The sequence below is a fragment of the Podarcis raffonei genome, chromosome 3, assembly GCF_027172205.1.
Source record: "Podarcis raffonei isolate rPodRaf1 chromosome 3, rPodRaf1.pri, whole genome shotgun sequence".
Taxonomy (NCBI): Eukaryota; Metazoa; Chordata; class Lepidosauria; order Squamata; family Lacertidae; genus Podarcis; species Podarcis raffonei.
In genome coordinates this window covers 18,180,217-18,195,647 of record NC_070604.1, presented here as the reverse complement: position 1 = coordinate 18,195,647, position 15,431 = coordinate 18,180,217, and the positions used below count along the sequence as shown (strand labels likewise).

Here is a 15,431-nt window from a genome sequence, read left to right as displayed (position 1 = left end):
AAATATGGACTGTTAGTTTATCAGTTAATAACAAAGGAAAAGTATGTTTTATCTGGGGTATTTTGGAGAAGTCAGCTACATACTGAATTGTGCAGCAGCTCCATCAAAACCAGCCCATTTTGTGATTGAGGCTCTTGTTTAAGTCTAAGCTTAAGTCTCCTTCTTCTTTAAGGAACCTATGTATGTGGGGTTAACATCAAATATTTGCTTAGCTCTTTAGGCTTCAATAATAAAGAGTTTTGCTAATAGTACTTGCCTGTAGTTCTAGTCCAGGGACTTAACATTTAAGGGAGACAAAGCCATATTTGGATCTTTATTCTGAGGCTGTCATGAGCATGTTGCCTACTTGTATCAATGAGCTGATTAAAATAAACAGAACATCTGGAGCTGATACAGTTGCTCAGCTAATTTCTTGTTTAATACAGAGACTTTTCAGACTCTCATCTTCACAGATTCTGAAATAATATCTCCAAGTAAACCTGGCACCAAGCTGTTTAGGGCTCAGTGATAGGCAAGAGGCTTTAGAATAAATGGGGGAAAGTGAATACTTGTAATGGAGGAAGAAAATATTTATTTATAGAGTGTTGTAATGCATCAGAATATGAAATAAGCCTTCTAAGAAATTAAAAAGCAAAATAGCACCTTGACATAGCTAATCAGGTAGTGATCAAACCAAACTAATCAAAATAATAGGGCACATGGTGATTGATTCCAGTTGGCAACTGGAAGCTCACAAGGTATGGCATACACAAGTTTCCTGCAGGGTCTTGTCTGCCAGGAAACACCAAACAGTTGTGGAATCTTTAGAGAACTAAAAGTGAGTCTGGTAAGCTGTTCCCATAACCTTGGTAGTTTTGATGAGCTATAGCAGAAATAGCCAATGTGCTTGTTCTGTAACACCCATTGACCCTGTCCAGTATGGCCAGTGATTTGGGGTGATGGAATCTGTAATCCCAACAGAGACAAGCAGGCACTGTTTTGGCGATCCCTGAGCTTTGGTTTTGGCATGGACAGCATGGAAGCACTATGCTTATGAACAGCACTGGACATTTTTCTTGTACATTCAGCTGACATGTTCGGCCTTCTCAAAAATACTATTTCTTGAGTAATTGTAATTTAATAATAGCACTAAAATACCTGCACTTGCCTTTGAAGCATTTAATTAGGAATATTACTATACAGTTTTCAAGATCTGGCCTTCTGGAGACTCAATCCGTGTATTTCACAATAACAATATAACTTAGAACAGCTTGATGTATTGAACATAAAATAATTTTGATTTAATTTTTGGTATTTCGGTACAGGAAACTACATATTAAACTATGTTGCATCTCGACCAAAACTGGCCCTTTTTGTGATCCAAGCTCTTGTTCAAGTAATTGCTAAGATCACAAAGTTGGGTTGGTTTGATGTTCAGAAAGACCTGCTCATCTTTAGAGACATTATTGCTGACGTTAAAAAGTTTTTGCAGGTAAGAGAAAGTGAACATGACTGCTTGTTAAAAACATTTCTGTATTAAATATAGTAGTCACATATTTTAAATGCCATATGATCCTAAGGAGGAGACAGAATGGAGAAAGTAGTTCAGTCAGCTGCAAATTGTACGATTAAGAACTGCCTGAAATATAAAAGAAGAGCCGACTTAAGGCGGAGACTATTTATGACTTTGTCATGAGAACTGTGCTGTAGAAAGTGATGCAACTGGATGAAAAATGGATGCAAAAATGTAGCGTTGAAATAGACCTCTTGCTAGTGTAATGTTGCATTGGCACTAAGGAGATGTATGGGGCTGCTGGGGAGGTGATGCTAGAAACAGTGGGTTGCATCTCCTTCCAATAATTTCTGCTCTGTACTGGTACTTTCCTCCATGTCGGTCCAGCAGTGCCAGGGGTTGCTGCTGAGTGGAGCTAGCTTCTAGTGCTGAATAAAAACAATGATGTGTCATTTGCACCAAAGTTTCCTTTGCCTGTTAATAGTAGGGGCAGCATATGTAGAGACTCTGGTGAATGAGAAGGCTTTTGTATATACAGGAAATCCACATGCATATGAAGCCCCAACCAGATTTGGGAAGCTATGCTAACCTGAGTAGATAAGAGGGGATCCATTTATTTTATAAATAAAACCTCAGTGCCTAGGACTTGCTGATCATATGGTCGGCGGTTTGAATCCCCGCGGCGGGGTGAGCTCCCGTCGTTCGGTCCCAGCTCCTGCCCACCTAGCAGTTCGAAAGCACCCCTAGGTGCAAGTAGATAAATAGGTACCGCTTTATAGCGGGAAGGTAAACGGCGTTTCCGTGTGCTGCTCTGGTGCTGGCTCGCCAGCTGCAGCTTCGTCACGCTGGCCACGTGACCCGGAAGTGTCTTCGGACGGTGCCGGCTCACGGCCTCTAGAGCGAGATGAGCGCGCAACCCTAGAATCGGACACGACTGGCCCGTACGGGCAGGGGTACCTTTACCTATTTATTTTATATTAAATACTCTGTTTTGTGTTGTTCGACTCCAGCTCCCATCATTCCTGACCTTTGGCCATGCTGGCTGGGGCTGATGGGAGTTGGAGTCCAACAACATTTGGAGGGCCACCCCTTCTCCACCTCTAGAAACTCAAACCTTAAAGACATAACAAGTCCTGGAAATGCCTATTTAAGGTTTTCCCTACTTATGGGTGGTGCTTACCTTGAGAACTAATTGGTATTTCATACCCAGGACTGTGTGTTGATTCTGTTCTTGTGATTCTTATGGCCAAGATTTTCATCATGCTCCTGTCTTCTCACCTGTTCAGTTCAATAGTTTAAAAAATTAAAATAGAAATGGCACTCCATTTGTTTCAAATTATGTAAGGCAAGGGGAGTTAATAGAGGAAGGCAGTTTCCAAGGGAGTTATTTTTCTGTGTGGGGAAATGAGTTCCCGTAACATGGAATGAGAAATGTATTTTTATCATCAAAGCTTAGATTAGGTGGTTTTTGCTACCCAACATAGGTGGAAGTAGAGTTGTCATGGAATTTTTACAAATTCATTTGAAAGTAAATAGCAGCTACAAACTGAATATTCAAACCAAAGTGGTGGATTGAGTGTTTTCCCTCCTGGTAAATCTTTGATGCTTGCCAACCACAACTCCTTTTGTCAGATAAAATCTCTGGCACTGAGTGGGAGTGGTGAAGGAGATAAGGAATTATTTAGCAAAGCAAACTCATGATTGTGAGACTTAGATTTATTGGTGCTCAAAAGGTGTTTGATATACTTTTATCTGAGTAATCTTTCCCAGAGTGTGGTATGAGGGAGTAGTATTATCCGGATATGGGAAAAGGACTGACTGTAAGAGTTGTTTGTCTTAGGCTACCCAATATGTTAATGGCTAAATGAGATTTAAACTGATCCTGGTTTCACAAATGTGAAACCATCTGCTGTTTAATGTCATTATATTCTGTTTCTATTTTTGCATGAGGGGGGAAAGCTGATAATATGTTACAGTTAATGCACTTTAAAATCATTAGGAAAGTGTGATAAAAATGGCCTTGTGTTTATTAACAACAAATATGGGAAGAATACTGCGGCTGTTTTGCAGTTATTTTTATTAATGTAATTTGATTTTACATTTATTATTAAAATGTTTGAAGTGTGAATCTGCTGTAGTTAATTCATTAATAATAGAGATTCAAACTCAAAACTTTGCTTCTTGGGAGACTTCCTTCACTGAATTATTTTCCTTTGGGAGACAAAATGAAACCATATTTCTAATTCCCGGGTGAACTTACCATTTAAAATAGAGATGTTGATCAGCAATAAATATTAAGTCTTGGGCACAAGTGTTTGGATTGTCATTAAATAGGGAAAAACGGGGAGGGGGAGTCCAGCTTAAATTTGTAAATATATCTGTCTTGCCTAGTATAGCAGTAAGTTTGCCTGCCATTCCTGGAGTTTGGCTGTGTAGGGCTTTGGAATGGTTTGTTCTGATTGCCTAAGACATTGAGGAGCCAAGGCCAATTTGAGTAGATGGCACTTAACTGGGTTAGCAAGACTAATAGTCTGAACTAATATAAGGCAACCTCATGTGCTTGTGTTAGCAGAGAAACTCCCTCCTCCCTGATATAGGTGTTCAGCTGTTAGTACTTGTGGGTCCTGAATTCTGAAGGGGCCGCGAGAATGTATGGGGACAGCCCTACCTACCTGATGACGTTTGTGCTGGCCATCATATTTGTTATGATAATATGGATAAAAATGGCCAGATTCGTCTAAACTCAGTGTTTCCTAAACTTGAGTCTCCAGCTGTTTTCAGACTATAATTCCCACCATCACTGATGCTTGCTTGCTAGGGATGATGGGAGTTGTAGTCCAGAAACAGCTGGAGACCAAAGTTTGGGAAACCTTGCTTTAGCAGAAGCTAGTGCTCTTGCTAGCTCAGTGGTCTTCCTCTTCTCCCCACCATGTACCCTGTTGCTTCCCCCAGATCTGCTCTGCAGGGTTGGGAGAAATGCTTCAGCTGACAGAATGATCAGAAAGGCACAGTGCTGAATACCTACCTGAGATTAAAAGTCACCTAAAACATTCATTTTGGAACATTAACACTTTTCCCCCTATATGCTGTAGGGGACTGTGGACCACTGCATAATAGGAGTAATGATTCTTTCAGAACTGACTCAGGAAATGAATTTTGTAAGTGCACTTCTTTCTTCTCGAAATTCTTTTATGCTGTCAAGAGAATGGTCAGAGTGTCTTATGGGGCTGAAAATTGGGAAGCTGTTGTACATTGTAAAAAGTAAAAAAATTGCCTAAGAAAGGTTTTTAATGGAATGAAGCAGAGAAATGGGTTGCAGGGAATGTGGCCCATCCAACAGTTGCTAGAATCAGTTATAATACTCTGGAAAAGGACAAAGAAACCACATGCCGCCCCACAGCCACATCAAGTAATCACAATTTTCCTCAACCGTGCAACATAGAAGTGCAGGCAAATGCACCCTGCATATAGGAAATAGGTTAAGAGAGGAAAGATGCAGAAATGTTCTCTCACTTGTCCTGCAGCTTTTAATAATCCTATCCACATCCCACTAAGGGCTGCAAAGACTATTAGTCTTTTTCATTTTGGAGGAAACCAAAGAGAAGATTGAAGGGAAGGAGAGTAAGGTTCTTGCTTCTCTTTATTTGCATTAGCTTGTCTTTGCTTCGAAGTATAATCCAAGGTGGCACTTTAAAGTGGCATTTTCTTCTCCTGTGGATATTTTAACCCTTGAACCTTGCATGTGGTGTTTAGCGTGGCCAATTTTAGGTTTGATGATGATCATCAGAAAAAGCAGTGCTACAGAAATTGACCTGGTAGATGTACATTCTTAACAGATATGTATCATCTGTTGCTGATTGTAATTTTTGCTGTAGAGAAGCCTAGTATATGGATGTTTCCCGTGTGTGTGATGATGTCTCCACTAAAATGGTGAGGGACTTACGCTTAGCAATGTGAATTTTTTTAGCAGTTCAACTTGCACAGTATGGGTTGGTGTGATGCGATTATAGAGATGCAGGAATTTAATAAGTGATTTAAGTCTCTTGTGAATGCATCCTAATAATTTTTAGGTGTTCTGCTTAATTCTTATCCTACATAGAATGATTGTCCCTTATACTTTGTTCTATCTCTTCTGGTTTCATATCAATATTATCTTATGCACACTTGCTTTGAAGCAAGTTCAATTGAATCAGTGGGACTTGACCCTAACATATAGATTTGGACTGAGGTGTCACTGCTTGCTTTGCAAAGTAGCTTGGCTGCACTTATGAAGGAACTGTCCTCTGTAATGACTGAATATTCTAAACTAAGTGTCCTGGTATTACATATGTATAGTTCTGGGAACTATATTTTAAATTTGAGGATTGTAGGGTACAGATTCTACATGTCTGGAGGACTATTTTTCTGAATGACTTTCTCCACCTGAACTCTGTTCCTGTTCATTTTAAAGCACACGCCCCACAGTAATTTCAGACCCACTTGTATTTTGCGTGGATATTGAGTTCCACACAGAAGTAATATTTATATATCTGTTTCAAATTAGGCTTAACACAAATAGAGGGAAACAAAACTAAGAACATGTGGGTAAGGAGGATCATATGAATTAAATAATAGGATGTAGACCTCCTGTTGCGTAATAATTTTCTTGTAGCTCACATACAAGTAATATGTTTTATCAAGTCAAAATGAAGACACACTGATTCTGAAGTGTTTTTTTAATTTTTATTTTAAGGTTGATTATTCTAGACCTTCATCAAAGCATCGTAAAATAGCTACCTCATTTCGTGATACTACTTTAAAAGACATTTTGATGCTGGCATGCTCGCTGTTGAAAGAGGTAGGCCTAAACACAAGCTGTATTATAAAGATAGAATTTTCAGCAATGCAGAAATCTTTTGCCCACCATTGGTAGAGTCACATGCTCTACCAACTGAGCCATCCCAGCTTTACCCGAGTGGCTAATAATTGCATTTGTTTTTGACCAAAATTAGTATGCCACCAGAATATTGTTTGTTGTTGAACAAGCAACAGAATAGAACATAGCAGAATAGAGATGAATTCACGATTGGAATCAGATGCAGAATATACATCTGTACCTGTCTATGATAAGTCTAACTGGCTTATGAATTCAGCATGAAACAGAACTCTTGCCAGTAAAGCTCACAATATGCTGGGTTTTTAACAAATAATACTCTTTGCTCCAGTGTAATTGAGCAAACATTTGTCGTGAAAAGTTAAACTAGCCACTGAACGTGGTGTACTTTAAACACATGAATAGGCTTATTTCAGTGCAGATCCACGAGAAGCCTTGGTGATGGATGGGTGCAGAACAGAGGGACAGCGGATCATTTATTTCTCTCCCTTCTTGCCCCCATCAGGTCTATCTCTATGTTGTCTCCACTTAAATTTCTGAAGCATGATGGTAGTTTATATTGCTACTTTATTTTTTAAATAAACCAAGAGAAGCGATTTTTGCTTATTATTATTATTATTATTATTATTAATTTGAATTTATATACTGCCCTATACCAGGGGGTCTCAGAATGGTTATTGTTGGATTGGTTACTGTTGGATGTCAAGGCAAACCACAGGGTATAATTCAGTGCTATGCTACTACAGTTGTTCCTCCAGTGCAAAAATTTCAGCTTGCCACACAGAATGATCTCCCCTCTCTTCACCCCACACACTGTTCTGGGAATTCTCCAGATCCCCCAGAGCCCATTGCAGGAGGCAGGAGGGGAAGTCCCATTGAAATAGCAGAACTCAGTCCACTGGCTTCCACGAGTGTGTCTATTTAGTTAAATCCAGCCCATAATTCATATTTTACCATGAATGTGCAGGTAGCTCCCATGTAGCGTTTCCCACAGTGAGAGCAGCAAACCAGGATCATTGGCTTGCAATGATAAATTATGCTGGCGATCATAGTTCATTTTTTGCTTTGCACAGTGCATAGTTAAAATGCAGCATTCCTTTCCATAAGATGACCACCAACTTTAGTTCTTTTAAAAGCAGATTAGACAAATTTATGGAGGATAAGGATATAAATGGTAACTAGCCATGATTGCTATGTTCTGTGCCTCTGAAGTAACAGTTGCTAGGGAGCACAAATTTATTAATTTGTTTTTATTTATTAAACTTGCATTCATTCATAGATCCCAGGGCAGTTCACAAATGGGGAGTTCGTTGCTACATTCATATTCCACTTGTGGGCTTTCTGTAGGCTTTTGGATGCTGGACAAGATGGACTTTTGATCTGATCCATCAAGGCTCTTCTCATCTTTATGGTGTGACCTGATGGTGATTTGTATGAGCCCCCAAAACCCCCACAGCCCCTGGTTTGGAAATATTGCTAGGAGGGGGATCATGCTTTGTAGCTCTCAATAGGTAAGGGAAGAAGCAGCTATCTACGAGGTCGAGTATGATATGTGAATGTGGCCAGTTACTGACACACACTTTTTTTCTCTTTTTTGGTCTGGATTTAGATGTTGGCAAAACCATTAAATCTTCAGGATCAGCAACAACAAAATCTAGCAATGCACCTTTTGAAACTTGTCCTCAATTGTCTTAACTATGACTTCATTGGCAGTTCAGCAGATGAATCTGCAGATGATCTGTGCACTGTACAGATCCCAACAAACTGGAGATCAAGTAAGAGAATTAATTAGTGGTGATAACCTAACATTTTACGTGGTGCCCATGACTATACACATTTGAAGTTGAATACAGTGGTACCTTGGGTTAAGTACTTAATTTGTTCCGGAGGTCCGTTCTTAACCTGAAACTGTTCTTAACCTGAAGCACCACTTTAGCTAATGGGGCCTCCTGCTGCTGCTGTGCCGCCGGAGCATGATTTCTGTTCTCATCCTGAAGCAAAGTTCTTAACCTGAAGCACTATTTCTGGGTTAGCAGAGTCTGTAACCTGAAGCGTATGTAACCTGAAGCGTATGTAACCTGAGGTGCCACTGTATCTGTTTTGCATCTAAAGGCATTGTATCTTATGGAGGTATTCTTGATCATGATATTAGTTGCAAAAACATAATTCTGTGGGTTGGAAGAGGAACTGTCACGACAAAACTTCCCATATTTCACAGCTCACAATCATTTGCAGTCCCACACCTTAATTCCCTGAACTTGGACAGTAGTCCTGGGTAGAATCTAACTCTTTGCATGTGAAGTGTGAGCCATGCAGTCAATATGTAAGTAAGGGACCATGGTTTATATTTATCATACGTGATGCTTCAGGGTGGTTGGTATCCAATGAAATAATGTTGTACTAATTTTGTTTCTTTTCCCCTGCTAGCCTCTGAAGTGTTAGTATTAATAATACAGGGGCACAATGATGTACAGTGGTACCTCGGGTTACATACGCTTCAGGTTACAGACTCTGCTAACTCAGAAATATTACCTCAGGTTAAGAACTTTGCTTCAGGATGAGAACAGAAATTGTGCTCTGGTGGCGCGGTGGCAGCAGGAGGCCGCATTAGCTAAAGTGGTGCTTCAGGTTAAGAACAGTTTCAGGTTAAGGACAGACCTCCAGAACAAATTAAGTTCTTAACCCGAGGTACCACTGTACTATGGAGTTCCATGATACCAGGACTATAATATGCCCTAAAAACAGGGATCCCCAACCATTTTTGGTCAGTGGGTACATTTGGAATTTTGAGGAAGTGCCAAGGGGCAGCAGTCACAAAAATCCCCTCATTCATTTTTCCTTCACCTTTTCTTATTCTTTCCCTCCTGAATATTCCCCTTAATACCCTTCCCTCCCATTGTCCATCTAGCTGTTCTTCTATAATTGCTATTTTGCAAATATTCTCCTGAAAAAGTGCAGGTGAATCCATGCCCAACTAACAGTGATATTGTTCCCAGTCCTTTCCTATCTAAATAGAATGTTTCATTGAACCCATCCTTAGTGGTGAAAACTGCTTTAAGTGAATAATTCTCTAGCGGAAGAGAAGTTAATGAAAGTTAAAATGGGCAACGTGTATACAGCAACAACAGTCTGCAGAGTGCAATCTTTCTTTTCTCTCTAGTACATCCATTTTGCCTGCTCTGGAAGCTTTTAAATATCGTACATTGTTGCTGCAGTCCTGCTTCATTGGTCCATTAGAAAGCTTCGGTTAGATAATGTACTTAAGAAGTATGTGCAAACTATATTCTGTGGGTCTCCCTACCTTACAGCTGCTGTGCTTTATGCTGAACAGCTTTTTAAAAATGTCAGCCTTTCACTTTGGAGGGGCAGTAGTAAAGACTGAGATGCCTGTTCTCCTTTTGTGTATATATTGCCAAAGTTTGTTCCTTGAATGTTTTCCCTTCCCTACTGTTTGAAAAGAGCTTTTAGTTAAAAAGGAACTTTTCTAAGCAGAGTTCTATATACCTGTAATATTTGTGTATTTTGTGGGACATTTTTAAAAAACAGTAAGCATACATAATGTTAAAATGGCAAATGGCACTGTTTCATTGTGTTAAAAGAAAGCCTATTCGGGTCATGAAACAAAAACTGTTGGTTTTCAGGGGTATGCTAAAACCTGACATAGGCTGTGAACAGGAACTCTATGTATATTCACTCTTTCCTAAACGTAACTCTGACAACCAATGAAACGGGGAACAGGGCTATGGTTTGGTTTACAGTGGTACCTTGGTTCTCGAACTTAATCCGTTTCGGGAGTCCATTCGATTCCCGAAACCTTTCGAAAACCAAGGCGTGGCTTCTGATTCACTGCAGGAGCTTCCTGCACTCAAGCGGAAGCCGCGTCAGACATTCGGCTTGCGAAAAACATTCACAAACTGGAACACTTCCGGGTTTGCAGGGTTTGGGAGCCAAGCCGTATTGTCCTGCTTCTCCTGTTCTTGACAGTCACAAGGAGAGGCTGAGTCAAAGAAAGAATACTGAAATAGAAGCGTAGAATTTAGTGCTGGTCTTAAGCAGTGGCAGGTTCACATCCTTTTTATTCCCCTTTCCTCTGTGGTGGTTTTGTGGGGGTTTTTTTGGGGGGGACACAAAGGAGAGTATGCAAACAGATGTGTTGCAGCATAGCTTCCTACACAATGTTTCTTGCCCCAGCTTTAATTGGCTTTGTGACATTCTCATGCAGCTGTATCTTGATTGGCTCCATGGCATTGTGATGTAAACATGACCACACATTGTCCCCAGTTGGCTGGGATCTCAGTTCAACAGCCAGGTGAGGCAGTTAAAGGGGACAGAACATGGATTGGAGCATCACTTGACAGTGGTTAACATTATCGGTGAACAAGTATAAAATATTGGGAGGGAGCTTGGAAAACATCCCCACCCTACCCCAGACATCCATGTGTACTGTGTACTGGTGAATATTTGACATAGCACTAGTATAATTTGGATTGTACTCTTGAAGTAGAGAGCATTTAGAAAAAAACACCTGGGTTGTCCAGTTACAGTAAGCCTGCAACTTACACGGGGGTTACATTCCAGGGATCACGCCAAAACCCAAAACCACGTGTAGTTAAAACCCATTGGGTTCAATAGTGGGTGGGATTGTCAACGTCGTTTTTCCTGTAATCCTGCTTCCTTTCTGCCCTTTTTTAATTTTTATTTTGTGACATAAAGCTGAATGTGCACATGTTAAATGCACATAAATTGTGGGCTTACCTTAGCAGATTTCATTTTCTGCAGGAGTCCCAACAGTTTGGGCTATGATTTATATGGCCTGCTTTTTTCTTTTTCTTTTTGCCAGTGTAGACCAAATGCTAAACGGTTATATTTCTTACCATTTTTAAAAAGAGGAGTGGAACTTGGGAAAGTTATTTTCTTTGTAACGCAGGGATTTGTCCATTTCATAATTTTGCCTTTCTCTTCTCAGTCTTCCTCGAGCCAGAAACCTTGGATCTCTTTTTTGATCTGTATCATTCCCTCCCATCAATGCTGTCTCAGTTAGTAAGTATGTTTTTCCAATGGTAAAAGAAAGTGATTTCTGAGAAGCTGTTCGGACATTAGTACATGCTTAATGAATATGTCATACCAGAATTGCCCCTTGTATCTCCTTAGATTTCACTCCTGTTTATATGCTCCAAAAGGGTTTCTGTGGTACAGTTCAGAAGAGGGGGAGCAATTGCAATTGGAAGCAATAGCACTTTTCTGCTAATCAGTCAGCAGCAAATCAACAGTATATTTATAAATGTAACTGCAGCCTCTCCCACAGTCCACAGCAAATGCTCAGCCCACCATCAATTATGTATTTGCCCACAGACAGTAAAAACGTGTGGAAAGCACATGCCTTGCTTAAATGTGTGGGTTTATTTTGGCCTTGCATTTCCCGGTGCAATTCCATGGGCCTCTCTGTCCTTAGGTGTTGCAGTAGCACTCTTTGTTTGTTTATTAAATTTGTGTACTGCCCTTCATCCAAAGATCTTGGGGCGGCTTACTCTTCTGCATGTGCTTTGCAGAAACTATTATTCAGAGCCCTATCGTCTGATGCTGGAGTTATTAAATAGCCATCATGACTATTAGCCACAATTTGGTCTAACCCCCTTTTAAAGCTGATGTTGTGGATGTTGTTGCATCCTGCGTAAGTGAATAGGTTGACTGTGCCCTGTGTCTGCCCTGAGGTTTCCGTCAGCTTCTTTCAGTGACCCCAGATTCTAGTAGTCTGTGAGAGAAGAGAAATCTCTCTCTCCAAATAATGCATAATTTTAGATGTCACTCTATAAATAGCCTCAAATATTAACTTCTGTCATACAGGAGTTGCTCCAGGGATAATCCCCAAATTGTGGAATGGTGGGTAGAATTCTAACAAAATGGGCCACTCTTCCATGCTTCCGCTACCATGCCCCTTTTCCCACTAAGTTTTGGCATTGTATTGCCAGAGTTGCTATGACATTCTTACATTGTCACAATACAGCATAAGTGACTGCGCTCTTCTGGTTAGCTGTGTCACAGCACATGCCCTTGCAACAGGACACAGTATCAACACCATGTTGCCTGGCTAGTGTTCTGTTAGGATATGATCATACCAGAAGCAGTAACTACCTCAATTGTGTCCGTTGTAGAGATTGTGTACATACAGATACGTGTATTCGAATCAGTTTATTTAGCATTGTTTTTAATGGTGCATGAACACTGATGACAGCTTTCTGTGTTTTAAATATAGACTGTGTTTGACTACTGTAGCTGTTGTCCCAATATGAATGTATAGACTTTTCTAAGCTAGAAGAAACTTGACTGGTATAGCAGTAAGGTGTTTGATGCTTCTGGTATCCGTTAGTCCAAAAAGGAATTGTTGTATCTTGCTAAGGAATAAAATTATTAAATCCTTGTTTTCTTTCTAGGCACTTTCTTGTTTAGTTCAGTTTGCTTCTACAAGGAGATCCTTATTTAGCAACCCAGAACGTGCCAAATACCTTGGTAACCTGATCAAAGGAGTAAAAAGAATACTTGAAAATCCTCAGGTATACATTCGTCAGTTTTCTCCTCAGTTCTGAGTATACGGTGTCCACTTTTAAAAATGTCTTGTCGCTAATTTAAATTGTGGAGGAAGCGGTTATGTTCCTTTTTGTTTGGGCTAGTAAGCTGAGAAAGGAAGGGGGAAATAGGGGGCATCACGTGTGGCACATAAGCAGCCATGCAAATATCCTCTACCTTCTGGGTTAAAAAGGAGCAATAGGAAATGGTTCTGTGCTTGATGAACAGTGACAAATGTTATAGAGTTTCCTGTATGGCAACTTCATACAAACCATTGGTGAGGGAAACATGGCAACTACTCAGGAAATAGCTCCTGTGGTGTTGCTAGCTTTTGGGGAAGACATGAGGGTTGGGATAAGTATGGTGGCCCATCAGCTCCAAGTGTTGTCTGCATGGTTCATTTTTTCACCAGACTTAGCTTTGTACCTGTGCTGTCTTTTCTAGAAGAAAAAGGCAGCTTTAAAAATATTTCCCAGCAGTGATGTTGCTGTTTTGTTTAGTTTCTGCAACTGTGTTTGAAAATACACTGTTGTTTATTTGAAAAACACAGCTGCTTATAACTATGTGGAATATTCATTTATTTAATTTATTAAATTCTTATACTGTCCTTCATCTGCGTACCACAGGGACGCTTACAATATAAAAACACAAATACACAGAACATAGTAACAAACAGAAACAATACCCCCCTTCCCTTATAGTCCCTTTTAACTGTTTGTCCCTGTTTCTATCTTTCTAAGTATGTATGATATAATCACCTTTTAATTGCTAGTTTTTATTTCTTACCTGTTTTAAGTCTTATGTGTTCAGTTTATCTATATGTATTATCTTATGCTGGTGTGTGACCAGAATAAAGTTTGAGACTGATACTGTAATGAAGGTGCCAGGTGAGGCTCCTTGGGGAGAGCTTTCCACAAGTGGAGAGCCACTGCAGAAAAGACCCTTCTTGTGTTGCCACCGTCTGGATCTCTCATGGAGGGGAGCACACAAAGAAGAGCTTCAGATGATGATAACCTAGTAGGGTAAATGAAAGCATAGGAACCACAGGCAAGGGCTCTCTCTTTAGCTACATCTCAGTCAAGCAAAAAAGCGTGAATCTGCAAATATCATGTCTAACCTCCACATGATGAGAGTTGTATTATTGCTCTGGTATTTTATATGTTAAGCAGTATAGAAATCCCTATAAATAACTAAAGAATCAGAAAGGAGTCGCAACAAGCTTGGCTTTCTTCTGCCACAGGTTGTGAGACCTCGCTGTACTCCTAGTGTGCCTGAATCAGGGTACTAATAGAGCTGGCTGAGGACATGGCAGAAAGTCCCCATTCTTCTGAACCAACTGGTGCTCAGCAACAATTAACAAGAGACAGTCAAGTTGCTTACATCACTATATTTTAAAAATTGCTTTTCCCCCAAGGACATTAAACTTGAAGCATTTTGTGTGATAGTAGCTGGAGGAGACTCTTGAGAGTCCCATGGACCTCAAGAAGATCAAACTTATCCATTCTTAAGGAAATCAGCCCTGAGTGCTCACTAGAAGGACAGATCCTGAAGCTGAGGCCCCAGTACTTTGGCCACCTCATGAGAAGAGAAGACTCTCTAGAAAAGACCCTGATGTAGGGAAAGATTGAGGGCACAAGGAGAAGGGGATGACAGAGGACGAGATGGTTGGACAGTGTTCTCGAAGCTACCAGCATGAGTTTGACCAAACTGCGGGAGGCAGTGGAAGACAGGAGTGCCTGGCGTGCTCTGGTCCTTGGGGTCACGAAGAGTTGGACACGACTAAACGACTAAACAACAACAAAAAGCAGTTGAAACATGAATGGCAGAATCTATTCTTGTTTAACTTTAACATCAGTTGGCACTTGCATGCACACAAACTTTATATTAATGATTCCAAAGAGACAGCCAGCTGCTCCACTGCTGTAACTCCGTATCTGGTCACCTAACACATGGGCCTCAGCTCTACTGATTTTTCTTCTTCTTATAATAATAATGTTCATTTTTCTGAATATGCCACTTGTAACACAGCTTTCAGTGCCCTTCTTAATCTTTCAGGATCCTCTTCAGGACATGCAGATCATTCTGGAATGGCCCACCCTGTGCAAAATAATTTAGTATATATTTTCAAAGCATGCATTTCTGCCATTAGACGATTGCTTTACTAATTACAATCTTCTGTGTTGGTGTGCAATTTAGGGTTTATCGGATCCTGGTAATTATCATGAATTCTGTCGATTTTTGGCTCGACTGAAGACTAATTATCAACTGGGAGAATTAGTAGTTGTGAAAGATTACCCAGAAGTTATTAGACTGATAGCCAGTTTCACTATTACTAGTTTACAGGTAAGACAATGGTAGAACTGTTCTGTGATCTACTTAATAAAAAGGAGAATTTTTTAAAGTGCATACCTTGCACGATGATGAACTCATTAAAACTGATGCTTTACATGTTCCAATAGCCTTACTCTGTGAGAGCATCAACTTTGGGGAGCATATCTTTTT

At 40.2% G+C, this 15,431-nt stretch overlaps 1 protein-coding gene across 7 annotated transcripts in view; it reads left to right on the top strand.

Annotated features, from left to right (window-relative positions):
• Positions 1–15,431, top strand: part of RANBP17 (RAN binding protein 17) — a 177,966-nt gene that overhangs the window by 7,816 nt on the left and 154,719 nt on the right. For 5 of the 7 annotated variants that reach the window (XM_053380685.1, XM_053380684.1, XM_053380686.1 and 2 more), the window contains 7 exons: positions 1,305–1,471; positions 4,585–4,650; positions 6,225–6,329; positions 7,975–8,140; positions 11,332–11,405; positions 12,797–12,916; positions 15,126–15,272. In XM_053380685.1, coding sequence (XP_053236660.1) covers positions 1,305–1,471; positions 4,585–4,650; positions 6,225–6,329; positions 7,975–8,140; positions 11,332–11,405; positions 12,797–12,916; positions 15,126–15,272 — 845 coding nt within the window. Of the gene's footprint in view, positions 1–1,304; positions 1,472–4,584; positions 4,651–6,224; positions 6,330–7,692; positions 7,777–7,974; positions 8,141–11,331; positions 11,406–12,796; positions 12,917–15,125; positions 15,273–15,431 lie in introns of those variants that run through there. The other 2 variants (XM_053380687.1, XM_053380689.1) reach the window with 2 other exon arrangements.